Source organism: Rhizopus microsporus (genome assembly GCF_002708625.1).
Source record: "Rhizopus microsporus ATCC 52813 unplaced genomic scaffold scaffold_4, whole genome shotgun sequence".
Taxonomy (NCBI): Eukaryota; Fungi; Mucoromycota; class Mucoromycetes; order Mucorales; family Rhizopodaceae; genus Rhizopus; species Rhizopus microsporus.
In genome coordinates this window covers 499041-525830 of record NW_019671919.1, presented here as the reverse complement: position 1 = coordinate 525830, position 26790 = coordinate 499041, and the positions used below count along the sequence as shown (strand labels likewise).

The 26790-nt window shown below is 37.7% G+C and overlaps 11 protein-coding genes across 11 annotated transcripts in view; 6 read left to right on the top strand and 5 right to left on the bottom strand.

Moving 5' to 3' along the window:
• The window catches only part of RHIMIDRAFT_311893 (peptidyl-prolyl cis-trans isomerase D), a 1635-nt gene extending 1173 nt beyond the window's left edge, over positions 1 to 462 (bottom strand). The window contains exons 1-4 of the mRNA XM_023614765.1: positions 370 to 462; positions 267 to 321; positions 163 to 214; positions 38 to 108 (exon numbers count right to left, since the gene is read on the bottom strand). Coding sequence (XP_023468349.1) covers positions 38 to 108; positions 163 to 214; positions 267 to 321; positions 370 to 386 — 195 coding nt within the window. The 5' untranslated portion in view covers positions 387 to 462. The remainder of the gene's footprint in view (positions 1 to 37; positions 109 to 162; positions 215 to 266; positions 322 to 369) is intronic.
• A 3903-nt stretch (positions 463 to 4365) lies between these two features.
• RHIMIDRAFT_311892 (uncharacterized protein) lies at positions 4366 to 5617 on the top strand (the record flags this gene model as incomplete). The annotated part of the gene is made up of 4 exons (XM_023614764.1): positions 4366 to 4652; positions 4700 to 5041; positions 5097 to 5139; positions 5186 to 5617. 4 exons carry the CDS (start codon positions 4366 to 4368, stop codon positions 5615 to 5617), a joined length of 1104 nt encoding a protein of 367 aa, XP_023468348.1.
• A 215-nt stretch (positions 5618 to 5832) lies between these two features.
• RHIMIDRAFT_249572 (uncharacterized protein) lies at positions 5833 to 9291 on the top strand (the record flags this gene model as incomplete). The annotated part of the gene is made up of 5 exons (XM_023610640.1): positions 5833 to 6102; positions 6165 to 6443; positions 6497 to 6851; positions 6906 to 7090; positions 7147 to 9291. The coding sequence occupies 5 exons, from the start codon at positions 5833 to 5835 to the stop codon at positions 9289 to 9291; spliced, it is 3234 nt and encodes a 1077-aa protein (XP_023468347.1).
• Positions 9292 to 9385: 94 nt separating this feature from the next.
• RHIMIDRAFT_213046 (enolase) lies at positions 9386 to 10905 on the bottom strand. Its single transcript, XM_023607234.1, has 3 exons — positions 10624 to 10905; positions 9884 to 10573; positions 9386 to 9829 (listed from the first exon to the last, which is right to left on the bottom strand). Exons 1-3 carry the CDS (start codon positions 10805 to 10807, stop codon positions 9390 to 9392), a joined length of 1314 nt encoding a protein of 437 aa, XP_023468346.1. The 5' UTR covers positions 10808 to 10905; the 3' UTR covers positions 9386 to 9389.
• Positions 10906 to 11849: 944 nt separating this feature from the next.
• Positions 11850 to 13628, top strand: RHIMIDRAFT_304089 (Aldo/keto reductase; the record flags this gene model as incomplete). The annotated part of the gene is made up of 7 exons (XM_023614439.1): positions 11850 to 12009; positions 12070 to 12137; positions 12189 to 12407; positions 12466 to 12838; positions 12888 to 12965; positions 13018 to 13238; positions 13289 to 13628. The coding sequence occupies 7 exons, from the start codon at positions 11850 to 11852 to the stop codon at positions 13583 to 13585; spliced, it is 1416 nt and encodes a 471-aa protein (XP_023468345.1). The 3' UTR covers positions 13586 to 13628.
• A 1-nt stretch (position 13629) lies between these two features.
• RHIMIDRAFT_103907 (adhesion regulating molecule) lies at positions 13630 to 14886 on the top strand. The gene is made up of 6 exons (XM_023605157.1): positions 13630 to 13775; positions 13832 to 13850; positions 13902 to 13964; positions 14016 to 14335; positions 14392 to 14720; positions 14772 to 14886. Exons 1-6 carry the CDS (start codon positions 13672 to 13674, stop codon positions 14846 to 14848), a joined length of 912 nt encoding a protein of 303 aa, XP_023468344.1. The 5' UTR covers positions 13630 to 13671; the 3' UTR covers positions 14849 to 14886.
• Positions 14887 to 15033: 147 nt separating this feature from the next.
• RHIMIDRAFT_249568 (uncharacterized protein) lies at positions 15034 to 16345 on the bottom strand (the record flags this gene model as incomplete). The annotated part of the gene is made up of 3 exons (XM_023610639.1): positions 15034 to 15493; positions 15552 to 15961; positions 16028 to 16345. The coding sequence occupies 3 exons, from the start codon at positions 16343 to 16345 to the stop codon at positions 15034 to 15036; spliced, it is 1188 nt and encodes a 395-aa protein (XP_023468343.1).
• A 992-nt stretch (positions 16346 to 17337) lies between these two features.
• Positions 17338 to 18717, top strand: RHIMIDRAFT_275747 (DNA-directed RNA polymerase II subunit RPB7). Its single transcript, XM_023612566.1, has 7 exons — positions 17338 to 17392; positions 17455 to 17495; positions 17564 to 17833; positions 17880 to 17930; positions 17979 to 18044; positions 18105 to 18170; positions 18219 to 18717. Exons 2-7 carry the CDS (start codon positions 17484 to 17486, stop codon positions 18270 to 18272), a joined length of 519 nt encoding a protein of 172 aa, XP_023468342.1. The 5' UTR covers positions 17338 to 17392; positions 17455 to 17483; the 3' UTR covers positions 18273 to 18717.
• RHIMIDRAFT_275745 (methionine adenosyltransferase) lies at positions 18704 to 20571 on the top strand. The gene is made up of 4 exons (XM_023612565.1): positions 18704 to 18802; positions 18858 to 19188; positions 19248 to 19640; positions 19817 to 20571. The coding sequence occupies exons 1-4, from the start codon at positions 18751 to 18753 to the stop codon at positions 20187 to 20189; spliced, it is 1149 nt and encodes a 382-aa protein (XP_023468341.1). The 5' UTR covers positions 18704 to 18750; the 3' UTR covers positions 20190 to 20571.
• A 37-nt stretch (positions 20572 to 20608) lies between these two features.
• RHIMIDRAFT_311885 (uncharacterized protein) lies at positions 20609 to 22223 on the bottom strand. The gene is made up of 4 exons (XM_023614763.1): positions 21939 to 22223; positions 21510 to 21889; positions 21371 to 21460; positions 20609 to 21313 (listed from the first exon to the last, which is right to left on the bottom strand). The coding sequence occupies exons 1-4, from the start codon at positions 22168 to 22170 to the stop codon at positions 20888 to 20890; spliced, it is 1128 nt and encodes a 375-aa protein (XP_023468340.1). The 5' UTR covers positions 22171 to 22223; the 3' UTR covers positions 20609 to 20887.
• Positions 22224 to 22676: 453 nt separating this feature from the next.
• Positions 22677 to 26487, bottom strand: RHIMIDRAFT_200134 (uncharacterized protein; the record flags this gene model as incomplete). The annotated part of the gene is made up of 9 exons (XM_023606433.1): positions 22677 to 23030; positions 23086 to 23540; positions 23601 to 23832; positions 23900 to 24207; positions 24252 to 24711; positions 24773 to 25264; positions 25318 to 25452; positions 25511 to 26311; positions 26365 to 26487. The coding sequence occupies 9 exons, from the start codon at positions 26485 to 26487 to the stop codon at positions 22677 to 22679; spliced, it is 3360 nt and encodes a 1119-aa protein (XP_023468339.1).
• Positions 26488 to 26790: the final 303 nt, after the last annotated feature.

The window sequence follows — 26790 nt, the reverse complement described above, 5'->3', positions numbered from 1 at the left end:
GTTAGCCTTTCATTTAGTAAGTCATCATAAAAGTTACCTTGATAATACGGTGGAATGTGCATCCCTTGTAACTCAAAGGCTTGCCACTTTTACCTGTTCCTTTTTCGCCTGCATACATCATTGTTATATAAGCCTATCTTCTTAGGTGTCTTGGTTACATACCTGTACAGAGAGCACGGAAATTCTCTGCTGTCTTGGGAACAATATCCTTAAACTATCAGAGTTGTTAGTTTATGTCGTTTCTCGACAAGGTAAAGCAGACTTACAAGTTCAAAGACAACACGGCCTTCAGGCTTGCCTCCAATAGTGATATCAAAGTATCTATAGAATACATGAGCATTTATCTTTTATAGATACACAGTTACTTACACGCGTGGGTTGGGCATGGTTTGTAAAAACTTGTGTAAAAAGAAAAATTCTGCGTGTTTCGATAAAGTTACGAACCTTCAGACTCAACTCTGGCTTAAAAAAATACTTGTCGGAACTCAAAATTTCTTGGTCCGCTTTCCATCACTTTCGATACGTTTACCTTAATTGGAAAGTGTATCCATACAGTGATTTGCGTTTAAAATTTAAGATTTTGAAAAATAAAATGGCCTAGTTGGCGAAACAGAGATGGAGGATGTGATTATAGGCCTTTGGGCCGCGCTTTTATTGTCATAATTATATAAAAAATAAATTTTCTGCATTCTAGGTCCCTTACCTGAAAAGCTACCAAGAATTTTAGAGCGAGTTAGGGCTGGGAAAAGGCCACCAGGACTGGCATCAAAGGCGGGTGTTGTAGAACAATGTCTGCTTATGACTGACATTGAGATAAACGACTGCAATCAGTATGAATAGAGTGAATTCATACATTATAAGATTACGTGTACACACTTTTAGTGATAAGGCAAATTAAATAGAATCTTTTCTTTGAATATGAATCATTACCTCTTTATATAAAAGGATATACTTCTTTAAACGATCATCCTTATGGTAAAAGCAGTATTATAACCCAGATCATGAAATGAAAAGCTTTCTTTATTAACTCAGGAACTGTTAGCCAGTCAAACCCTCAGTAATTATAATCCACACTTAGAATAATGGCTTACCGGTCATTTAATAGCAACTATAAATAGTAGACACTTAACTTACATGTATGTTCCTTCTGTCTTTATCTCAGAATAAAAATTAGTCTCAAAGAGTACTTCTTTTGTCTTTGTCTTATGACTTGTAAACCACAATATAACAACTGCCAATAAAAGATATACAAATATCATAAAACAAACAACTGATTTTATTCCCATTTACTATAATACAAATATAAATTCATACTCGTTGATTTATGTTGCTAATAAAAAAAAATCAAATGCAAACATCTAAACTTGGAGTGCAAATCAAATTTACAACGAGTATATACTACACTGTGATAACAAGACAACACACCTCTCTTAGCTTCAAAACAATAAAGTTTCTACTGACGGGGATAACCATGTGAAGGTGGAAGTGATTCTACTCTCAAAAAGTGTCAAAACACCGTGATTACGATGCAATTCAAGAACGACTGCCGCCTGGTCGTTTTACATGATTAACAATGAATTAAATAGGTGAACACTACGCGCACGAGGAAATCCACGAGGAGCTAATGCTATAGGCGCTTCCTTGGGACACTACATGTGATATCATTTTACAGCTTTACATTACCAGAACGTTTATTAACCTAAGACTGTACAATGGGATATTCTTTGATAGAAAATACGAACTTATCATAATTACTCTTGAATTACCTTGATTCTTTGTTGATCAACCAGCAATATAAAATAAACATATATAACGTTTATTTTTATCTCTTTCTTTTTGAAACTTTATAAAAGTCATATTCTACATCAAGAAACATGGAAAGATATCTGTTCTCTGAACAAGTTTAGCTTGATGCCATACATTGAAAATGTTTGTTGACGACATCACAGGTAGTGCTCGTAACATAACCCTTCCGTGGATTTCCTCGTGCGCGTAGTGTACACCTTCTTTTCAGAACAAAAGTCGCCCAAACTGGGAAAAGATTGCATTTTGCATTCATGATAAAAGATTGGGGATCGTTCCTCCACCTCTTGACTCAGCCATAAATTTTTATAATCGTGTTAGCGAAACTCTGGATATTCCATTAATTACAATAGAATACATTGATTCAACCATAGAAGCTACCAGTACAACCAATACCAGCAAAAAGTAAATGGAGCTATGTGAAAGCGATAAAATCAAAATCATACAGATATTTGAGAGCTTAGAATTAGATAAATGCTAGAAATTATCCACAGAAACTATGGTGGAAGAAACAATGAAGGGGTTTGCAGTTGGATACAATTACGAGCAGTAAGTACCATTAAAGATCACTGAAGTCAAAAAGGTAGCGTTAACCTTGTATTAACCCGGTACATTCTTTAGTTCTAGATACAAACGATAACTTATGGAAAAAGTACTTTACGGAAGAAGAGCTTTTGGAAATCGACACTCAGCAAGAACGAATTTCAATGGTGGAAGGCATTAGCAACAATAAAGAATGGACTATCTATACAAGCACTACCGACCTCAACACCAACAATTCAGATTCATGTAGACGCATCCAACTCACAATGGAGGATCAGCTCCTCGATGATATCAACAAAAGGATAGTGTTAACTACGTACCCACTTGGATTTAATAAAAGATTGTTTAACCGTACAAGCAAAACTTTCTACTACTAAGGCTGAAATAGCTCAATTATAGCAGCGAAACGCCTCTCTCAATGAGGGTCTAGCTCAGTTCTCTCTTCAGCTGTCACTCATCCATTTAAATTGATTGTATCCTGCACTTTTCCAACAGTACACTTTCTATCCTTAGTCTCCAAAAGGGGATTTTTTAGCCTCCATAACTGTCCTTTTGAGCTCGCCCGTGCGGCCATTATTATTGTGCTCAATGGGGCGCTATATTAATTAAAATCCTTTTTAAAAAAGCATTTTTAGTCTGTCAGCCTAAAAATAAAGAATACCTTAAAACTTACTGTAGTAACGACTTACAAAGACTCTTCTGTAATTCATAACATTTAGAAAACGGTTTATCCAATAAAATTATGTCGTTTATGCCAAGATCCGACTCATTAAAGGTGCCCTTAGTTCTTCTAATTTAACGTCAATAAAGTATAGCCTGCTTCATTCAATTATCAAGTGTAGCCTAACCTACTGAGAATCTCAAAACCTTTACTCTATAGGATGCTTTTCGTTAACAGTTTAGCAAAAAACGCTTGTAGTATTTGTGAAGATAAAAGTATTAAACTTAAAAGTCAATGGGACAAAAGAATTATATGTTTATTAAGGAAATGCCTTATTAACTTATATATGGCTATTGATACGTAGGGATTTTACTTTTCTACACTTTGTGAGGGTTTTCATTTAATGTCAAAGTGTTACCCTTGCAGTTATACCTCAGTGAGGCTTCTAGGCCGTTTATATAAGTGAGCCTCTAAACTGATGGATGCTATGTATACGATGTATCATCTTTTGTATGTTTCTGTTAACTTACCAAAGGTATGCTCCTCCATTCTCGCTGAACAGCAATCTTCTGTCATTAACATTCTTTACTAATTATAGTCGGATCAATTAATAAATGATTTTTGTATTTCAGTGCTTAAACTTTTGATTTAATGGCTTTATTTCTATTGTAAAATAGAAAAGGCAACCCCTTTCTTTATTTTCAGGCTTGTGTACCCTCTCCCTAATTTGACATGAATTGTTCTATATCGTTCCTCAGCTTTATGACAACATTTATCTTTCCGGTTGCCGACAGTCACGGCCCATCAGGCCGTCTATTCAAGTAGTGCATAGCTCATTCTTGCTTTTTCTCATGTGTCTAAATCACTTCTTTGTTCTTTTGTTGATCCTTTTTTGGTTGCTTCTTGCTCTCTTTTGATAGCATTGAGCACATTTACAACTCCAGATTCATTGATATAGCATACATCATTACTTACTCTTCACTTTCATGGCGCACAAGATTAATGGACCGTGCTTGAATGAGATATTATGACTGATTTAGTCTCTTTCTTAAAGAGCAGAGTAACACAAAGAAGTGTCTTGATGTCTTTTGTGTTACATGATGATCCATAAGGACATAGATATGAATTGTATTAATAAAACACTAAGAATGAAAGAAAGAAAGAAAAGGAAGACAACGGCATAAAAGAGCCACATTTGATTGATGCCGATTTCAAGTGATGCTAGTATGTACCTCCTTGCTCCCTGTGTACTTTTTTTTTTCTGCAAGATCTGACTTTGTGTTCCTCTTCCGGGTTAGGTTGCACGTTGTATATTAAGCTCTTCTTTTTTCATTTTCCTTCTTTTTCTTGTCCTTCTAATGCAACAAACGAATATAAAACATGTTTATATAACATCTGTCATTGTTTGTATTCTACTGTGGCTGATTATCTACAAGATACCCGATTATTATCCAAAATCACCTTACTATGAATCAGACAGCCAAGAAGATCAGCAATGTACACCAACTACCTTTCATATTGGAGAATGGGTCTATGATCCTTCATCAAATATGCTTCCAAAATATCATTGTATAAAGAAAAAGTTTGCTCATAGATGTTACCAAAGACTATCTGAACCAGAAGAAATAGATCGATCAAGACAAATGTAAGCTCCCTTCTTGTTTGATCATATAACTGACTGCTATCATAAAGAATGAATTATAGATGGAAACCATCTCAGTGTCAGCTACAGCCATTTGATAACGATTTAGTAGCAGATCACTTGTTACAGAACCCAGTTTTATTCGTCGGTGACTCCATCACACAGCTTCAATTTGAAAGTTTGAGCTGTCTATTAGGACACCGATTTGGTAAAAGAGAAGTCACTGTCAATGGTGGAAATCCAAGGATTCGGGTGAATGAGATTGGTGATGCAAACAAGACAGCTGTGGCATATATCCGTTCGGACTATTTGCTAAGAGTGAATGATTTTAAGGTGATGGAACCCTTTGACTCTGCAGGTGCTCAATTAGGCTCGGGAGAAAATTACCCTTGGTAAGAAAACAGAAAGGGGGGAATAAAAAACACAATGATTGATAATTCACTGTAGGGTTCATGCTATACCAAACTTCAAATACATTGTTATCAATACTGTAAGTTGACTGACTTTTCTTTTATTTCAAACTAACAATCTATTAGGGCCCTCATTGGCATCCTCACGAAATTTGGGGCCCTAGTCGATCAGAAGATGAGTTATTATCTGCCTTTGAGAAAGCAATGACACAATTGTACAATTATTTAAAAGATAACGTGCGACAAGATCAAACTGTATGGATTAGAACCACACCACATGGACACGCCAATTGTTCTCAGTATACATTACCTCAATCTACACCCATTGCTCCTTCAGGGAAGCCTGGTGAATACGAGTGGCATTTGTTTAAAGAATTTGATTCGATATGGAAAAATATCATTCAGAGAGATAATGATGCACGTTTCCAGATATTTGATGTTGCTCTAATGACAAACAAGCGAGGTGATGCCCATTCAAGGCCAGATAAAGACTGTTTACATACATGCATACCCGGCCCAGTAGATTATTGGAATATGGGTCTTTTCTCCTTCATTTAGAATAAAAAGTTATTCTTTCTCTCTTTCTATCTTACAGCAAGAACCTCAAATTTATCAAATCTGATTGCCTGAGTTTAAACTTAAAAGCTGTAAGCCACAGGCAACCGCAATTCTTTTTTGAATAATAATAAAAAAAAACATTTTTGACATTTCCGCAACTTCTTTTTTCAAGTAGTTCCCGCTTTTATTCATAGTAAAGTAGTTACTTTTTGTCTATGGCGACTACAACACTTCAACTCTACTGGGATCTCGCCTCATTCGACCCAAATGTGAGGCAAACCGCCGCTCAGTCTCTTATAAAAACACTCGCAGACTTTCAAAAGACACATGAAGAAAACTTGGAACAGCTCAGCATTGCAGACACAGAAGAAAAACTAGATGCTCTTTGTGCATCGGATGTATCATATGCTGTACGTCGTCTTATTAGAGGTCTCTCTTCTTCTCGACAAGGTGCTCGTCAAGGCTTTTCTCTAGCTTTAACTGAGGTAAGTTTACACACAAGTTGTAAAATGGAAAACATGTGCTGAGATCGGGACTTTTTGTATAGTTGTTAGCTATTGTCGACCTAATTTCTACTAAACTTGTGCTTGATCTCTTGTTTAAATGGACTGAAGTGACTGGATCATTGAAAGGAGACGAAGTACGTGACATGCTCTTTGGTCGTCTCTTTGGCTTAATGTCTATTGTTGCCGCTGGCATGATCACAAGAGAATCGACCACAACTGATGACATTGTTCGCATCTTGACAAGTTTACACGAAATGGGCTCTTTAAAGTCTTACTTGGCTGAAGTGTGTCACCATGTTGTGATTAATATGCTCCCTTATGTAAGCTGGACATATTGCTTTTCAGCAAAATACTCATCTCTGCCATTTTATAGGTCAAGGACACTCAACACCAGGAAATTGCTGTTGAAAAGATAAAGGAACTCTATTTCAACGGCCCTATCAGTAATGTTGATCAGCTTAATCTTGTGATAGCACTTCAACAACTTAACAACGTTGACTTGACCGAACAGTTTGCCAACTGGAAGAGTCAGACCATCCTGGCACCTGCCAATTTGCCTCGATTAGCACGTATTCTTCGTGAAGCACCTGAAGATCCCCAGGAATCTACCGCAGAATGGAAGCCTCAGTTGCATTCTGTCTGGGACCCTATCTTGGATGTTTACTTTCAGTCAAAACAGCCCAAGGGAATTGCCTCTTTTCAAGAGTTTTGGATTGTGTGTGTTGACAGTAAGTTTTAAATGATATCCAACTCTTTTTTTTGTTTAAACTGTTTCTTTGTAGATTCCATGTTTGATATTAATGCTAGCCATGGACGTAAGTTCTGGGGATTCCAACTTGTTGAAAAGGTGTTGCATCGCTTATCCCCTGAGCAAATGCCTCTCATCTTTACGGCTAACTTTATGAGAACCTTTATCAACAACCTTTCATCTGATGTTCGTTTCCTTTATAACGCTGCTAGACATACTGTAAGTCATAGCTCCTTTTCTTTTTCTTGATGTGCTCACACATGTTTTCTTTATAGGCACAAGAAATTCAATCCGTTGCTGAAAAGAATAAGAAAGTTGGCTTTGCTCTTGTCACCCAATTGTTGGGTAAGCATGGCCACCAAAACTTTGACAAGATTACACGCACTAAGACCGTGGAGAACCTTCTGACGACTATGGACGCTGAAGGAATTCAATCCTACTTAGAATACCTTGCTGAAACATTCACCAATACCCAAGAGGATGCTAGTGAAACTAGCCGTCAATGGGCATTAAACCAGATGACACTCTTGGCAACAAATACTAAAGTACCAAAGCAGGAAGAATGGGTCATTAAGCTTGTTGAGTTCATGATGACTTACGCATTCTTTAATGTCAAAACAGCAAGCAAGAAAAACAAGTCGTCTTATTTAAGCACATTGCATAAGCCTTCGCCACCTCTCTCGGCTACTACTGTCAAATATTGTCAAGACAAATTCCAATTTGTATTGGTTGGTTTGTCCAAGCTGTCTCCCTTAGACAATCAAAAGATTGAAGCTCTCAAGTCTCACAAGCGTGATGGATACATGAAGAATAATGAACTTTGGGTACACAAAGTCCTTTCAATCTATCAAGCATTGGAAAAAAACAACAGCTTGACACCTCGTTTAGAGCTTGCCAAGGAAACCAAGGAAATGATTGACAAGGCAATGAAGAAGGTTGAAAAATTGGACGCTAAAAAGGATGAAGATAACTATGAAAGCTTAGAACGTGGTTTCCAAATCTTACTTCTTTATGTCATTACACATGTTTGGTACAACGAAGAAGAAGGAGTGTCTATCCTTTCCGAATTGATGGATTGTCATCAAAAGTTATTCGCTGAAAAGAAGAGCAAAAAGAAGAGCAAAGAAGAGCAGCCTGATCCTATAGATGTCGTTGTGGACATCTTGGTTTCGTTCTTGACCAACCCATCGCCTGTACTCAAAAATATAGCTGAAAGAGTGTTTGGTATCTTTTCACACAAGCTAACCAGACAATCACTTGAAATTCTGTTGAACATCTTGGCCTCAGGCGAAGACAAACAAGAAGATGACTTATTTGATCAAGAAGATGACGAAGATGATGAAGAGGATGATGATGTGGAAATGATTGATGCTGACGATATCGAAGAGATTGAAGATGAGGATAACGAAGATGTAGATGAAGAACTTCGTCAAAAGGTCGAAGAAGCCATGAAGGCTCAAGGAATTAATGCTGTAGATGATGAATCAGATGAGGACTTGGATGATGAAGCTATGGCAGCCTTTGACGAAAAGCTGGCCGAAGTATTTAAGCAAAAGAAGCTTGCTAAGCAAGAAAAGAACAATATGCAACAAAGCGTTGTTCACTTCAAGAACAACGTGATGGAACTTGTAGCCATTTATGCCCGCAAGAATCCTACGAACCCTCTTGTGCTTTCCTTGATCACGCCTCTGTTGAACATCATTCGTTCTACACCTGTCAAATCAGCCACGAATCAATTTGTCGAAAAGGTCGTTGCGTTCCTTAGAAACCGTTTGGCCAAATCAACCGAATATCCCAAGGATTACGCCGATGACTCCGTCTTTGATATTCTTCAGTCTGTTCATGACTTTGCCAAACACTCTACGTCTAAAGAAATATCCGATATGTGCGTCCAATTGACCATCTACTTGCGCAAAGTGATTCTGAGCACTGGTGCTGATTTTGAAATAACATCTGATTTAGATAAAAAGCAAAAGGTGCGCTTAGACAAGATGCTGGCCATATATGGTGAATCATGTAAGCTGTATCTTAGCAAAAAATCAACTGCTTTCTCGGCAAGTATAGTTCAACAATTAATACAGCGTTACCCTCTAAGTTCTTGGGGTCTGTTGGATACCTTAACTGCATATCTAAATCGTGAAGCATGCGCAAATAACTATAGATTAACTATGGTATGTCAATGGGTAGGCATGATCACTCAGCGTGCTGTTAGCAAGAAACATAGTGTATATGAGGAAAAATTCAAACAAATGCTGCCTCAATTGGCAGAGCCAATAAATGCAACTATAGAACAATGCCAACAAGAAAACAGCAAAATAGACAATCAAACCAGAAAGGCATTTAACAAGCTTGTTTCCCAATTAATCAGGCTGTACAATAACCTCGGAGTTGACTCTCCATTTAAACCATTGACTTCTTAATAAACTTATACACATTTGAGTCATTATTATTATAATTATTATTGAGACAACGTAAAGCTATGTGTTTATTAAGATGTTTATATGAAAGGGGATGATATTTACAATTCATGAGCATTACGGAAGTTTTCACCAGCGTAGATACAGTTTTCACCCAATTCTTCTTCAATACGGAGAAGTTGGTTGTACTTGGCAAGACGTTCAGAACGGCAAGGAGCACCAGTCTTGATTTGACCAGTACGGAGACCGACGACAAGATCAGCAATGGTAGTATCTTCAGTTTCACCAGATCTGTGAGAGACCATGACACCCCAACCGTTGGCTTGAGAGTCCTTGGCAGCTTGGATAGATTCGGTGAGGGTACCGATTTGGTTGACCTTGAGCAAGAGAGCATTACAGGCCTTCTTTTCGATAGCAGTGGCGATACGCTTGGGGTTGGTGACCAAAAGATCATCACCGACCAATTGGAAGTCAGAAGAAGCGTTCAAGTGAGCCCAGTTCTCCCAGTCATCTTGATCGAAAGCATCTTCAATAGAGACGACTATAGTAGAGTTAGTTACTGTTTCAACCTACGCCTTGGGTATATAATACTTACTAGGGTATTTTTGAGCAAAGGAGTTGTAGAGAGCTGTAAGTTCTTTACCATCGATCCATTCAGACTTGTCAGAGTTGGGGTTCTTGAAGTCAAGATCGTACTTGCCCTCCTTGTAGAACTCAGAGGCAGCAACGTCCATACCAATCTTGACCTTGCCAGTGTAACCAGCCTTTTCGATAGCTTGAACCAAGAGTTCGAGACCTTCTTCGTTCTTTTGAATATTGGGAGCAAAACCACCTTCGTCACCGACATTGGTGGCGTCCAAACCATACTTGGCCTTGATGACAGATTGGAGGTTGTGGTAAACTTCAGAACCAATCTTCATGGCTTCTCTGAAGCTCTTGGCACCAGTAGGAAGAATCATGAATTCTTGCATGGCAAGCTTGTTACCAGCATGAGAACCACCGTTGATAACGTTGAAGGCAGGAACGGGAAGAACGAAGGGCTTCTTGGAACCAGCCAAGTCGGCAAAGTGAACATAGAGAGGAACACCCTTATCACCAGCGGCAGCTTTGGCAACGGCAAGAGAGACACCGAGAATAGCGTTGGCACCGAGCTTACCTTTGTTGGGGGTACCATCTAATTGGATTAGGAATTCATCAATTTGCTTTTGTTCAGTAACAGGAATATTGGATTCGACTAAGGCAGGACCAATGATAGTGTTGACGTTGTTAACGGCCTTGGTAACACCTAATAGAATATAAGTATTTTTATATTTCTCAAAGCATTTGACACGTTACCCTTTCCCATGTATTGGGACTTGTCTCCATCACGGAGTTCAAGTGCTTCGTGGATACCAGTAGATGCGCCAGAGGGGACAGCAGCACGGAAGACACCCTTTGCGGTGGTAACTTCGACTTCAACAGTAGGGTTACCACGAGAATCGAAGATTTGACGAGCATGAACCTTGGTAACGGTAGACATTTTCTTTAAAATAAAAAAATTTTATAAAGAAAAAAAAAGAAATGGAAACTGAAAGAAAAAGTGTCGAGTTTTTATACTGTATTCATAACGCGCAACAGTCACCAAAGAAACCCATGCCGAGAATGGGAAAAAAAGTTTTATTTGCATCAATCTATTACAAGTCCGAAGAAGTACGCGTTTCGTTTGTTGACAACTTGACGAAATGTAGTAAATGAGATCATTTTTTCCTTCTCTTTTTTTTGCGATGTATTGCACTGTGTTTACAATGAATTCATGAAAACCTTTCTTAATTACGATGTATCTCGATAACATCTTTATCCTTCTCTTTTTCTGGTAGGGTCACTCATCTCCAGGTGGGATGATGGTTATTATATGGCATATGATGTGTGTGCATTATCCATCAAGATCAGAACTCCGAAAGATGACTTTAATAGCCTTTTGAAGAGAAAGAGAAAGAGACAATCGAATGAAATTGCATATCTGTGTCATATATATTTCAAGCATATGCTGTATAGGTGCTCAAGTACGATTTGATATCAGAGAGGTTCAAGGTACTCACTTGTCTTTATTGATACTGAATGACCTAAAATCCTCTTTTGTGGTCCCTTTCTGATTAAGTTGATAATGATGGGACTCAGCGATAAACAATCATTTTCAATAACCGACATCATTGTATGTCTCTCTCTCTCTCACTGTCTCTCAATATCAAAAGATTACGCTTGATAAAGCACAAAGTGGAGTTGTGCGTGTGCCTATCTAGACTTCTTTTGATTTTCTATTTTAAACTACACCATTACTTTAAAAAATAGCAACATGTATTCAATAAAGGGATAATTTCTCTCATTTCCTGTTGTTACACTTTCAATTAGCACTGAATCACTCATAAGCATCTTGTCCCTGTCCCTTTTATTCCCACAAACACACAGATAGGCTTGTCTACACAGCGTGTCAGTTACATTCAATCACTATTGGCTGAAATTGAAAGTTTGGTAACTAAAGAGTCACAGCTAAATGGAAAAGTGACAGGGAGCACTATTTCTTCATGTCAGTTTTAAAAAGTGTCATTCCAAAGACGGGCAAGATTGTCAGTCGATTAGGCTTTGGGGGCTACCGTGTCAATCAAGAAAGACATGCACAGGCATTAGTAGCTGCTATTGAAAGCGGTATTAATATCATTGATACTGCACATAACTTTGGACAAGGTAAGTTTTTCTCGTGAATTTCTTCATAAATTGGGTCTGATAACAATGATAACTGTATAGGTGCGTCGGAAAGATGGATTGGCAATACATTAGAAAAGATGATATCAGACGGAAGAATATCAAGAGAGGTATTATATTTATAAAAAGAAAGAACGAATATTTTTTTTAACGATAAAAAGGATGTTGCCATAGTAACTAAATCGGGCTATTTAACCCCATCAGATGCTTCACTGTTCAGTCCTTCTGATTACGTTCAATTGAATGAGAAAAATTATCATTCAATAAGCCCAAAAGTGATTGAAAAACAGATTGAAACGTCTCTTCAAAGATTAAAGACAAATAAAATAGATATCTTCATGATCAATGCTCCCGAACGTATGCTGATGGCAAAGAACAAGGTATATCATTATATATTCTTTAAAAATAAGTATTAGCTTACCAAAAGAGTGAGAATAGGTGTATTCCACAAACCAATTATATAAAGATCTATCTGAAAGTTTCCGCTACCTCGACAGCCTAGTATCCAGTGACACCATTAGCGGCTACGGCGTCTGTTCAAACACAATGGCATTCCCAGGAGCAGCAGATCACGTTTCGTTGGAAAAGGTCATTGAATCATGTTCGCATATCGATCACTTTGCAGCCATTCAGGTCCCTTTTAATCTTTTTGAACGAGAAGCGATCGTACAAGAAGACAATCAAACTGTTGCTGACGTTGCCGAGAAGCACGGTATTTATATCACGACAAACAGACCTCTGAACGCTATTGCCAATGGACAAATACGCGTCTTGGTGAATCACGTGTTAGGCGCTAACGGAAAGGGGCCCAGTAAGTTTAGTTTATTATTTATAATAAGTATATTCACCCTTTGCTATAGCCGAACATGAAATCATGGACAAGATGAGTCAATCTTTTGAACGAGTCGCCAAATTAGAATCAGACATGATATCAGAATGTAATGTGCATTTTGATGTTGTATAAAATAGCTACTAATCTCTTTCTTTTAGTACCCTTAGAAGAAGAAACACTTGCAGCCAAGTTTGTTTGGGGACAAGTGCTCTCAGAAAACTTGGCAAGACTTGCTCAAAATCATTTTGCAACAAAACATTATTTGCTACACCAGGTATTGCCTGCTGTTGAAAAGGATCTTGACTCCCTTCAAGATTATGCAAAGGAGCTAGATGGAGAACTTGCAATGTATCAAGCATGGATAAATCAATACAAAGAGGTAAATCTAGACTAATGTCATTTTCTATTCTTTATCTAATATACAACTAGAATATTCATGAATTAGCAAACCATATTATAGACTATGCATATATAGATACCCTACGTAAGAACAATGAACTTGACCGCATCTTGAATGCATTATGTCCTACCTTAAACACACAAGAAGACCATCATTCACCCTTGACTGTTAAGATGCTACGATTCCTCTTATCACATGAACAAGTAGGAACTGTATTCACTGGTATGAGAGACCCACTCTATGTAAAGGATGCTGTCTTTGCAGTTAGTCAAGACCCTGTTGACAGTGAAAACTTGCAAGATGTCTGGCAGTGTCCAATTGCTTAATTTAAAACTCAGTGCCGCGTCATTCTTGCGATTTTCCAAACCATTTCTTTCTTTCTTGTTCTTTTTAATAAACATAATTCCAACTGATGAGTCTTTTTCCTACTGCACAAAGAAACAATTATCTCGTTGAATTTAATGCAGGAAAGTGTATCAGAGAAGGCACAACCATAAAGCCTGACACAAGAAAGGGGTAAATTCAAAGAAAATGGACTAAATGAGTCAAAAGCTTATGTATTTACTTTTTAGTGTCATTTACTTGGAACAAGTAAAACAATTACAAAAAAAGAAAGAAATAAAGCATTAATGCGTGAAATAGGGTGACGACCAGCTATTACATTTTTATTGGAAAGAAAGAAAACATAACGTGGAGCCTGAAGACGTAAGAGACCAAAGAAAGATACATACATGATATTAAGAAAAATATCTATAGGATTTTATTATATTTCCTGAAGAAGCAGAATTCATCAGAGTGGAACAGTGTACAACTGGTCGCGTCTATGTGCTCAAGTTTAAATCATCAAACCAAAAGCAATTTTATTGGATGCAAAGCAAGAGTGATGAAAAGGACAGCGACATTGTACGTCGAGTCAATCAAGTCATCGATGACCCTTCTAGTGCAGCAGAACAAAATGGTTTTGACAACAGCGCTCAATCTGACTTTATGCAAATCCTTAGTGGAGGTGGACAAGACGACTTGCCTATGAGTCAAGAAAACCTATTACAGTTTATCCAGAATGCAAGTGGATTAGGGTAAATGATAAAGAAAAACACGCTTAGCCTTTGAGTATTAACGATATTTCTATCAGTAGCTCTTTATCTCGTCAAGCAGAGATCCTTACGAGCTCTCGATGGAATCAGTTGAAGGAAAAACTAGACCGAATCTCAGCAGAAGAACAAGCTCAGCTGGATATAGGCGATGTCTTGAATACAGACACAGTCAACATAATCTTGCGTGATGACGACATCCGTAATGCGCTTTTCCCATTTGTAAGCGCAACCGACTCGAGAAGAACACCAGAACAAGTTCAGCAATTGGTGCAAAACCAACAATTTCAAAACAGATTGCAAACCATTCATAAAGCCATTCAGCAAGATGAGCTGAATAGTATACTTGAAGATTTACACGCTGAAAAGAGTAAATATTACATTATTAAAAAATAGGCTCGTTCTAACAACATGAATATAGATTTAAAGTCTTTCTTGAAGGCAGTTGAAGATCAAGCAAAACGAAAACATGAAGATGCAATGGAAGAAGATTTATAAAATGTCACAAGAATAAAAATGACCAAACAATATTTTTCTTTTAAAAGTTCAGTGTATCTACTCTTGTGTTTATTATTGTTATTCTTTGTCTTTATGTAGACCCAATCTTTACTAGGTCCTTGTCGTAAAGAGGTTCTGTAAAGACATTTATAAAGAAAAGAAAAAAAAAGATTTTTTACTGAGTTTTAACGGCGATGATAACGTTGACGTGCTTGTTGAACTTCGTCATAGCTTTTAACTCTTCTTGACCTGTATTGACGTATCCTTTCGTATTTATAAATTAAATTTCCAATATCTTTAGCAACAACGAATAAGCATCCTCCCAAAACATTGCGCTGAAATGTTTCTGGGAAATAGTGTCTAATCCACTTTGATTTATAGAGCAATCCACCTATTAGACTGCTGAACGTTGGCCATAGTAAAGCGCTAATGAGAGATAGACCTATACTGCCCCCACGGCCATTGATCATTTCCAGTTCGAGATTTCTTTCTCTATCGGATATGTTTTCTTCTCCACTTATGGATGATCGTCTTCTGCTGAATATGTTGCTGTTGGCACTGTTGGTAATGATAGAAGGCTCTTGTAATGAAAGCGACCTTGTAATGTATCGCTGAGTCAATGTGTATGCATTTCTATAAAATACACTATTTAAATAGTGTTAAACCATTTTAGTCAACTATATACAATATAAAAGGTACATACCAAATCCAGGGTATCACGCCAAATGTTAATGCAGCAGGTGAGACAGATGACCTAAACCAGCCGCCCTCGGGACGGTAACCGATGGCTCGTATGAAGGATGCCGCAGCGACTGGCAAAATAAAGTCTCCCCAACGTGTCTTGGTTGAAATGAGTGTTATAGGTATCATTGGTAATCCAATCCAAGTTTTCCAAGTCCAACTGTTTGGGTTGCCAATCAGTCGCTCCCCTTCTTTTTGACCAAACATGACCATGATAGAATAAGCTCCATAGGTTGTGCATGTGATCAATATCGAGCAACCTACGCCAAGAACGGTGATATAGGGTGCACTTGTTCGAACCAGTGAATCCATCAATGTTAATAAGGCTAGTGTAATACTGTTTCGTTGTGCAAGATGATACTCGGCTGAACACTGTGGGCAACGTACCTATGATCATTTTTGTTACTATTTTCTTTGTTACGATAACGAACGCCTTACTGTCTTTGTAGGTGATGCCTTTTGATTTTCTGCAATCCAGTCCAAGAGACAAGACTGGTGTGCCTCCAAGGAACATTGACAAGGCTTAACCCATTTTCCTTGTGAATCCGAATTGTCTCCAAAACAGATCCAGCAACGACGTTCTGAAGCAGCTGTCATGTGTGTATGTGGTAATGGCCTTGAGGCTAATATTGTGGATGAATCTGAAGAAGAATTAGAGTGAGCACTATTGTTGCTACTGGTAGTCATATTGCTGTGAACAGAAGTATTATCCTCCTCATTTAAGCTGTGGTCAATATTGTTGACAGTATCAAGCATTTCTTGTTCAATGGGTCTTGTAGTTCTGGGAAACCTAAAATGAGACATACGAAAGAAGAATGCGTTGCGGAGATGCATTGACTTTTTTTGGGGCCTAGCGCGATTTTATTCATGAAAAACAGATAATGAAAATGGGGAACATGGCAACTTGCACTCTTCCTTTAACCAACAATTTATCGAGATGATATAATTGATATTCCATTATTTCACACGTAATCGTTACTTTCAAGAATGCATAAAAAAAAAATCTTTTTTTGTTTCATAAAGAACGCAGCTACTTGAGTAATCAACATGAATAATATTGACAACATTTAACTGAATACAGTGTGAAATTATATTGTGTAAAAGTGAAAAGACCATTGAAACATAAGCATCATTGGTCCATTCAACCAATAGATAAAAATATGTAAAGAGCGGTGCTTAACAATCTAAACGCTGTTATCTGTAGAAATCGTTCTTATGAGCCTACAAAAAAACATGCCTTGACAAAGATTACTTTTTACACAGATCCAATGTTTGCCTAGAAAGTGCTCCTCCAGGTAACTTGAGATAGAACTGATTAATGCTTTAAACTTGCAACTTATTTTCTTTCTTTTTTGAACATGTTTGGCCAACTTGTCCTCAATGTCCAGTGAGTAATATAGCCGATTTGGTAAAAATAGGACAAGCTTCTTTTGTCAAGTATTAACTATCGTTCTTTAAAAAACAGTACAGGAACAGAGATGTGAATGCTGCTACAAGCATGAGAAAAATTCTCGTTGTTTACATTATAAGAAGGATTTGACATTAACTCGAGACCATTCGAGTTATCTCGCCGTCAAGCCCAAGATGCTGGAGTTTAGATAAACTTCATTAGCCGTGAAAGACTCAGTAGCGAACCTTTGTAAGTAGAAGAAAAACAAAATGATTTATTCACAGTCACATATTAACGTCATCGCTTCGCACTCGGGTTTTTCTCTTTTATTTTTTTTTTTATTTGTGTGTGATATAAGCGTATATTGAGTTATACGCGACTTAATTAAAAGAGAGGGACAACCAATAATAAAGGTAAAACGATAGTTTATTAGACCTTTTATGACATGTGCACATCAATCTTTTGTTTGTAACAGACATTGAGTTCATAAATACACATTTCAGCATGTTTTTTTTGGTAAAGATATTACTATTACTATACACTAGTTTCAACAGATTTTGGTTAAATTGTTGACATTATTACAGAAAGAGCTATCACATACAATCACATTACATCCTTCTTACTTTGGACCCAACATGCAAGACAAAATACGGGAGAAATTATATGCAGATGTAGAAGGAACTTGCTCAGGTCGATATGGTTATGTAGTGACAGTTGTGTCTATATCGAGATTAGAGAAAGGAAAAGTATTACCAGGATCAGGTCTAGCAGAATTCAAAGTAACCTATCAAGCTATCTTGTTTAAACCTTTCAAGGGAGAAGTGCTAGACGGTATTGTAACAACAGTCAACAAGGTAATGCGTTAACCGAATAGATGACACAATCTAACATTTAAAAAAGATGGGTTTCTTTGTCGATGTAGGGCCTTTACAAGTATTTGTTTCAAGTCATGTAAGATTGGAAGACAGCATTATATATAATGATGTTTACATTCTGTAGTTAATACCAAGTGAATTCAAATTTGACGTCAATGGCAACCCACCGTGTTACTCGTCTGAAGATCAAGTAAATAACTGATATAGGCTCAATTGAGCAACAAATTGTTAAACTGATGCAAAATTATAGGTGATACAGAAAGATGTCCGTGTTCGATTAAAATTAGTAGGAACGCGTGTAGATGCAACTGAAATTGTAAGTATAAAACATACCGATGGGTCATATGCTTACAGCACGCTTTAGTTTGCAATTGGCACAATCAAGGAAGACTATTTGGGTGTACTTCCTGGTCAATAAAAAGCATTTATGTAAATAAAATTGTAGATCCAATAATAACAAGAATGTGATACACGAACATAAACTTGTCAATCGCTCATAGGCTCAAGGGAAGAGAGGGAAGGGAAAGGGGGAGAATAAGACACCGTATTCTGAAAGGATGATGTTACAAGCAGTCAAGTAAATAACGCAAGATCGTATACAAATGTATTCAATATGTTTGATGAAATCAATCACACAAATACATTCTCTCCTTATTTCGCCCTTTTGTTCTCTCTCTCATTGATCTTGATCAAATTGATCAAGTATGTCGCGATTGTATATTTTATGAGCTCTGATTGGCTGATTTCTTAGTTTTTACCACCTTTCATTGGCTAAACCTTGTGGCTTCGATTGATTTTTTTTTTAACCCAAAAAAGCCCAAATATAAAGCAAGCAGCAAGTCAAACCCTTTTTTCTTTTCTTAAAACTTTTCTTGTTTCTTAGTAATCAATTAACCATGAGCGAAACTTTCCTGTTTACTTCTGAATCTGTTGGTGAAGGCCACCCCGGTAAGGAGCAATAGTAAAGCAAATTAAATGTGCTTTTACTAATTGATAAGAACAGACAAGATCTGTGATCAAGTCTCTGATGCTATCTTGGATGCCTGTTTAGCTCAAGACCCTATGTCCAAGGTTGCCTGTGAAACTGCTTCCAAGACTGGTATGATCATGGTTTTTGGTGAAATCACCACCAAGGCCAACCTTGACTACCAAAAGATCATTCGTAACACCATCAAGCAAATTGGTTATGATGATTCCGATAAGGGTTTCGACTACAAGACCTGTAACGTCTTGGTTGCTATCGAACAACAATCACCTGATATCGCCCAAGGTCTCGTTCAAAAGTCCTTCAACATTGAAGATATTGGTGCTGGTGATCAAGGCATTATGTTTGGGTATTGTGTACAACATTATTTTTCGCACGATAAGCGCAAATACGCTAACACCTTATTAGTTATGCCACAGATGAAACACCCGAAATGATGCCCTTGTCCTGTGTTCTCTCACACAAGTTGAACAAGCGTATGGCTGACCTCCGTCGTGACGGTACCCTCGCTTGGTTGCGTCCTGACTCCAAGACTCAGGTTACTATTGAATACAAGAACGACAATGGTGCCATGGTTCCTCTTCGTGTTGATACCGTTGTCATTTCTGTTCAACATGCCGCCGAAGTTGAAACTGAAGACCTTCGTAAGGCCTTGATGGAACACGTCGTCAAGCCCGTTATCCCTGAACATCTCTTGAAGGATACTGTCTACCACTTGCAGCCCTCTGGTAAGTTCATCATTGGTGGTCCTCAAGGTGATGCCGGTTTGACTGGTCGTAAGATTATTGTTGATACTTATGGGTAAGTTCATCTAAAGTATGGAGGGAGGCAGGTCACAGGGGGATGCTGTATGTATGTGCGTGTACTTGTGTGCCTGTCAGAAAAAAATTTTTGAGCTAGAAAATTTTTTTTTCTCCTCCTTTACTGTTACTATTTTTTATATTGGATGATATTCTAATATTTTATTCAATTTTTAGTGGTTGGGGTGCTCACGGTGGTGGTGCCTTCTCCGGTAAGGATTGGTCCAAGGTCGATCGTTCCGCTGCCTACACTGCTCGTTGGATCGCTAAGTCTTTGGTTCATGCCAAGCTTGCTCGTCGTGCTCTTGTACAACTCTCTTATGCTATTGGTGTTGCTGAACCTCTTTCCATCTTTGTTGATACCTACGGTACCTCCAGCAAGACTCAAGAAGAATTGGTTCAAATCATTCGCAACAACTTTGACCTCCGTCCTGGTGTCATCGTCAAGGAACTCGATCTCTTCAAGCCCATCTATCAACAAACCGCTGCTTACGGTCACTTTGGTCGTGAAGAATTCACTTGGGAAAAGCCCAAGGAACTCAAGCTCTAATTGTCATCATCCTCTTTTTTTACATAGTCTTTATTTAATTGTTAGATATCTTATATCATATATACTCGTTTAAAAATGTTGAATTTTGTATAAAAATCGTCATGCACTATTTTCACAGTTCAAAAATAAAAAAATAGATCGCTTAAACATACAAATGTGGGAAAAAATACTTGTTACTTTAGTATAAATCACTTGGTTACAAGCTAGGACAAAGTACAATGTGATTGTGAAAGTAATACACATTAGGTCTGTTTGTTGATACATGGGTCTTGTAAACAATATTTTGTGTAACATAGGATACAGCAATTACAGTAATGCATGCAGAGATATCAATGCTGGGGTGTGAGTGACTTGGCAATGTCAAATGTTATGCAGGGTACATAACCTGTTGAAGAATTGTATTTTGATTCATTCTGCTACAACATTAATCATTACTGTGATGCATTACGTTCCCTATTTGATCAAGACAGCTAGCAGATTTTCATTGTTTCAATTTTTATAGCTTACAGACGGAAACTCGTTCTCAATTGAGCATTTTATTATTGTATACTACACTGGCCGTACTGCTTTCTGTTTAAAGAATACATAACCATACCTTGCACATATATTTATTGATATTCAACTAGTATTAATAGCTTTATATAAATCGAATATGGTAGAATAAACAAAAAATAATCGTGGGTGCTTTAAAGAACAATTCAAGAAAATGGACAACGACCAGATGCTCCTCTGTTATGATCAGATGGTCCAAGCTCAGAAATTCTGTATCCTTTTTTATAGATATAAACGCCATTTGCAAAATATCCAGGTACGTTCTTTCCTTCTTGATTGACATCAAAGGAAGTACGAAGAACAAGTCTTTGGCGTGGGAGCATGCAGTGACGTATAAAAAACGCGCGAGTAAAAAGTGAAGCTTCCAAGATACGAGTGCATGTCTTGTTCTCAGCCGGTAGGTTTAAAGCAGCAGCATCACGAGGATGAAGCACGGAGGGTAAGAGACAGATGACCCCTTTGAATAGTTTGTTTGCTATACATGTCGGAAGGCTATTTAAGAGATATTGGAGCGTTGGGACAGCAACTGCCCAATTGGTAGAAGCATTGCGTACATTTTCTTCTGCATAATGCTACATACAAAATGATTTATAAAGTTACCCTACTACTCTTTTCATTTGTATCTCTACCTCATAGAAGCTCTGCATATCCTTAAAATTACTAGGAATATCCTTAATGTTCATCGACACGCCCACATCATACCACACTTTAAAGATAGCCTAAAGATGCAAGTTATAGGCATGTCATTCTTGTTATTACAAAAATTACATTGATCTCCCTTTCGTCCAACTTTCGCCATTCATACGTGTTGATCCACTTGATGGGCTCCACAATAAATAGAGCAAGAGTATAAAGATAGTCCCCGTTTGAGATGTTGTACCTGCCATGTATTTCATTAATACGATCGATGGCCTCTTTGGCGCGATCCCATTGCCTTTGGATCTCTGAGCGAGAAATATCTGGACACACGGCAAGCTTTGCATCAATTCGGCCAAATGCATTGACAACTTCAGCAAGTAAAAGTGCCGTATCTTCGGCTCGGCGTCCTGCATCCTGAGAGAATTGCTTGGTAGCTACTAAAAGCTTTGAAATAGAGGGAACTGTGTAAGTCTTGAATAAGGCTAATTCTAATGCCTTTTCAAAAAGATCTGTTTATAGTCAGTATCTTTTCTTATTCTCCTGTAGCCTTTTACTTACAAGGAAACTCTTTACATGCTGTGATTGTGTATATAAACTGAGCTGCAGCAGAGTCCGTTAAGACTTGATCTGGGTTGGGATATCTTTTACGTATGAGGTTTAAATTTTTGTATCGCAAGCGTCGTACAACAATCAGATAAGTTAACGCTGATAAAATAGTCGCTGTTGATACCAAGCGAACATTGCTTAGATGAGAATAAAGTCTAAAGACTGGTTGGAAATAATAGTTCATTTACAATTATTAAATAGGAGAAAAAGGGGAGATATGTATTATTATCCTTTCAATAAATAAATCGGCGAAATTTTCTCTCTTTATCAACAGAGAAATCACAAGGAACTAAAAGGAAAGGGGTGGTGGCGTTTCCAGAACCTTAAATGGTAATATCTAGCCATTGTAACACCTCAATCCTATAACTTATGTTGCTTGTGTTAAGCAGCAAAAAGATACTAATTTTCCATTTCAATTTACATCCTGCTACCCATATTGAGAAGTATATCCTGTATGCTATTTATAAAAGCAGTAACAGCCTATCCTAAGTTTGGCATATAATTTTTTTATTTTATTTTATTTTAAATTGATAAATTTTACAATCGTTTCATTTTAGATTAAAACATTGTATAGCAGCAAGCTTCGCTTGATTCAATAGCTCATTTATGCTTAATATATTATAAGTTTGATGGTTAATAAATATGTAACAAAAAGGAGTGTAATTTATTAGTTAAAGAAATGCTTTGCGTTTATCCTGTAAATGAAATATTCGTCCTTGGTCTACCAATTCTACTTGCTTTTGTCTTTTTCACTTGGGGCGTCGATGCCCCACTAGAGTCGTCGTCTAGTATGATATCTTCTCCTGCGCTAAATAATCGATCTACATTGGCTGAACTAAGAGTGGGCGTTGAGTCACCTCCTGCAGATCGTTTGATTCGCTTCGTCTGTCGTTTCTTTTGTTCTTCGTCTTCATCTGCTTTTCGTTTTAGTTGTTGCTGTAACTTGTCGTCCAGTTCTTCATCATCCAATAGCAGTGATACAATTTCTCTTGGCTTAAAGTCGACTTGTCTGAACTCACCACCAGAAATGACGACTTTTTGAATCTACACATATACTATAAGGAAAGGAACTTCTTATTTTGAATTTGTTGCTACATACCTCATCCTTTTGCTTGGCTCTCTGAAGGATTCTTTCTTCAATCGTATTTCTTGTAATCAGACGGTATACAGTTACTTGTTTTGTTTGACCTAATCGATGAGCACGATCCATTGCCTGTTGATCCACGGTGGGGTTCCAGTCACTGTCATAAAAGATAACGGTATCTGCAGCTGTCAGGTTAATACCTAAACCACCAGCACGTGTACTAAGCAAGAATATAAAGATCTCAGGCCTTGTCTGCCAGTCCTGAACCATATCTCTTCTTTCTGATATCTTGGAAGAACCATCCAGACGAAGATATTTGTACTGCTTGTACGAAATATATTCTTCAAACAAATCAATCATTTTTGTCATCTGGAAATAGACAAGGCATCGGTGATTTTCAGACTTTAGTTTTTCCAGCAGTTTATCCAAAGTAGCCAACTTGCCAGAGTCAAGGATAACGTCCTTCATGGCTAAGCAATATAAAAGATGAGCTATCATGATATATTCTACGTTTTATATCAAAAACTTACATGGTATTTTCATCCAAGAGAAGCCATGTCCTGTAGCAGGAACTGTCATGATGCCAGTCTCTGATTTTCGAACAACACTGGATAGATTACATGCTTGTTCAGGTGTCTGCTTACTTATATACTTGGGTGTGCCAAAGAAACATGCTCTGATGTCTGTATTAAACATAATATTTCGCTTTTCTCTAATAAATGATACATCATCACAAACGATATCTATAGGTACAGCTCTGGCCTATCGTATAGTAAAGTGAAAATGTCAGTGAAATAGCCCAAAAGGAAAAGAGAACATGATAACTTACAGGCGGTAGGAAAAATTGATCAAATAGACTTGCAGGGTGCACCAGTTTATCAGAAACATGCGTCAGTTCATCTAATGCTGATCCTGGTGTGATGACATAAGGGGATGTAGACGTTTCTATATCGGATATCAGCAGCATGCCATATGTATTAGCTGCTGAGGTAGGTTCATGTTGATAGAATCTTCGCCTTGCGCGTTGGTCTCGTTTAGCTAAATGCTCGATCCATCTTTCCACCAAGTTACCTTTGAATATATAGCCGGCCTCATACGGTGACATGTCTACAAATCTTAAAAATGAAAAAGCAGCGTCTGTTTTTGCTTGTTTGTTAGCCTTGTTACACATTTGTATACACTAACTTTACCTTTTTCATTTGAAAATTCAGATTGATGAATATAATCGCTGTTCCAAATGTTCATCAAGTTATCAAGATACTTGGTGTCAAAGCCTGCTCTTGTTTTGGGCCCAATTGTTTTCAACATGCCACCGTCACGATAGAGCTGCTTGGGAATATGGTACTTGATAGGATTTGTAGCCGAATAAGGACAGTAAAGATAGCTTTCTTTGGATAAAGAACCAGTTTCACTAAAGCTACAAAAGGAAAAAGGTGCTTGCACATCGCCACGCTCAAATAGTTCAGGATGGTTGCATACTTTACGGAACTGCATAACCAAATTCATCAAACTGTCCATACTCTCGTTGTCACTGAGGGAAGTTGCTTTTTCAAGCAATTCAGAAATGGATATTTTTTCTTTAAGTCCCCGATACAAAGCTCTTTGTCTCGCAGTCAGTTCACAAAACACTTCGACTTCAATCTGTTTTATAAAAATAAGTCCCTCGTCTCTTTTATAAATATATATATATATATATATTTACCTTTTCACCAAGTTCATGCTGAACATTACGTTTGATACGGCGCAACATGAAGGGCTTCAGGATCATATGAAGTCGACGAAGTTGGTGCTCATTAAGCGAGCCTTTATTTTCGGCATGACTTTCAATATCCTTTGAAAACCATTCACTAAACTCTTCGTGTGAATCAAATAAGGTAGGCATGATAAAGTGAAGCAGAGCCCACAGTTCTTGCATACTGTTCTGAATAGGTGTACCCGTAAGCAGCAGTCGGTTACGGCATTGGAAGCTAAGTAGTTGCTTCCAACGAGCGCTAGATGAACTCTTGATGGCTTGAGCTTCATCCAAGATCATGTATTGCCATTTTACACGTTGAAAGTAAGTTACATCCGTCAAGATAAGTTGATAACTTGTAATGACGATATGAAAAGGTGCATCTTTGCCATACAGCTGCTTACGACTCCAAAATTGACGTAACGTTTTACGATCTTTAGGATTACCCCAGTATGGAAGTGCCTAATGATTACCTTTGAGTTTTTGTTCATCTTTTAGCCAAAAATAGAGCTTACCCTAAATTGAGGAACAAACTTTGTAAATTCTTGTTGCCAATTATGCAATGTAGAAGCAGGTGCAATTACAAGAAAGGGACCCCAGATATTATGTACCTCTGCAAGATATGCCAGTAATGAGATAGATTGGACAGTCTATGAATATAAAATTGAAATCAATATACAATCGACGTCTTTAACCATGTTCATTTACCTTTCCTAACCCCATTTCATCAGCAAGAATGCCATTGATACCTTGCTCATACAAATTGGCGAGCCAGTTGAGACCCTTGAGTTGGTAGCTTTTAAGTTGACACATCAACATGCTAGGCTGTTTTACTTCAGGACCAGATCCCATACTAGAAGGCTCCTGGAAGTTCATATCATCAAGTGCCGTTTGATTGACATTGACATCATCACCAGCTGCGATACGTCTTTCACGAGCACCAACATCAAATTCTCTTGTCTTTTCACGTTGTTTGGCCAAGGCATTCTGTGCACTTAATCTTGCCTTTTCTTTGAGCACAGCTTCATCATCTTCATCAAAATCAACCGCTCCAAGATTTGTAATACCAGCCTGTTCATCCAGTTCATCTTGTGGCAAAACAGGTTCTAAAGGAGTAGATAATCCTGAAGGCGCTGGTTGTGCCGTTTCTTCATCTTCTTCTGTATCCTGCTTAATCTTCCTTCCAATAAAGTGACTGTAGAGTTCTGTTTGAGTGATCAAGAAATTCAATTTACGAGCTTGTCGTTGAGCTTCTCTACGCTCTTCTTCTTGCTTCAATCGATCAAGTGCTTCTTTCTCGGCCTTCTTTCTAAGCTCACGCTCTTCCTTTTCGTTCTTCTTCCAGAATAACAACATTTCTTTACTAACACGTTTAGCTTTATTCTGCAGATCACGGTTGGCACGTCCACCATTTGTGGCTGCTCGTCGCACTTCCTTTTGGCAATACTGTGCGATCTTTTTGCAGTTGCCTGATCGAGTTGCTTGTACACGAGAAAGAATACGGTTCATCTAAAAGAGAAAGATGAGTTTATAAATACAGATCAACAAAATTATATAATTACTCTTGGAATATCCTTCTTGACAATATGTGCCCAAATCTGCTTTCTTTCACTTTCCACTCTGCGGTCGCTTGGCTGTCTATGATCTTGATATTCAGTCTCAGATTCTGAAGATAGGTCTAACATGTCGTCATATCCATTATATTTTGATCTTCTTTGACGTTTAAATTTCATCTTTCGTTTGATTAGATCAGCTTTTGGCATTGAAGTACCATATTTCTTTTCATACAACTGCTCAAGACGGACTCTCATTCTAGCTCGTCTTGCCTAATATACGGTATAAATAAATGTACAGCAACTATATTCCCAAAAACTCACATTAGCTTTCTTTTCGTACTCTTCAATCACTTGCTTTCCTCGTCTATGATTGTTAAGCATGAATTGGATCATTTCCTCTTTATGGACTAAAAACACTTCATCGTCATCGTC

Coding starts and splice junctions, on each gene's coding strand:
- RHIMIDRAFT_103907 (XM_023605157.1), top strand. CDS start 13,672: ATGAGTCTTTTTCCTACTGCACAAAGAAACAATTATCTCGTTGAATTT. Junction 13,965..14,015: donor ATAACGTGGAGCCTGAAGAC/GTAAGAGACCAA, acceptor AAATATCTATAG/GATTTTATTATATTTCCTGA. Junction 14,336..14,391: donor CAGAATGCAAGTGGATTAGG/GTAAATGATAAA, acceptor TATTTCTATCAG/TAGCTCTTTATCTCGTCAAG.
- RHIMIDRAFT_213046 (XM_023607234.1), bottom strand. CDS start 10,807: ATGTCTACCGTTACCAAGGTTCATGCTCGTCAAATCTTCGATTCTCGT. Junction 10,574..10,623: donor GTCCCAATACATGGGAAAGG/GTAACGTGTCAA, acceptor ATATTCTATTAG/GTGTTACCAAGGCCGTTAAC. Junction 9,830..9,883: donor CTTTGCTCAAAAATACCCTA/GTAAGTATTATA, acceptor ACTCTACTATAG/TCGTCTCTATTGAAGATGCT.
- RHIMIDRAFT_275747 (XM_023612566.1), top strand. Junction 17,931..17,978: donor AAGTATTTGTTTCAAGTCAT/GTAAGATTGGAA, acceptor TACATTCTGTAG/TTAATACCAAGTGAATTCAA. Junction 18,171..18,218: donor GTGTAGATGCAACTGAAATT/GTAAGTATAAAA, acceptor AGCACGCTTTAG/TTTGCAATTGGCACAATCAA.
- RHIMIDRAFT_275745 (XM_023612565.1), top strand. CDS start 18,751: ATGAGCGAAACTTTCCTGTTTACTTCTGAATCTGTTGGTGAAGGCCAC. Junction 18,803..18,857: donor TGTTGGTGAAGGCCACCCCG/GTAAGGAGCAAT, acceptor TGATAAGAACAG/ACAAGATCTGTGATCAAGTC. Junction 19,641..19,816: donor ATTATTGTTGATACTTATGG/GTAAGTTCATCT, acceptor TTCAATTTTTAG/TGGTTGGGGTGCTCACGGTG.
- RHIMIDRAFT_311885 (XM_023614763.1), bottom strand. CDS start 22,170: ATGAACTATTATTTCCAACCAGTCTTTAGACTTTATTCTCATCTAAGC. Junction 21,890..21,938: donor AGCATGTAAAGAGTTTCCTT/GTAAGTAAAAGG, acceptor GACTATAAACAG/ATCTTTTTGAAAAGGCATTA. Junction 21,461..21,509: donor TGGACGAAAGGGAGATCAAT/GTAATTTTTGTA, acceptor TTGCATCTTTAG/GCTATCTTTAAAGTGTGGTA.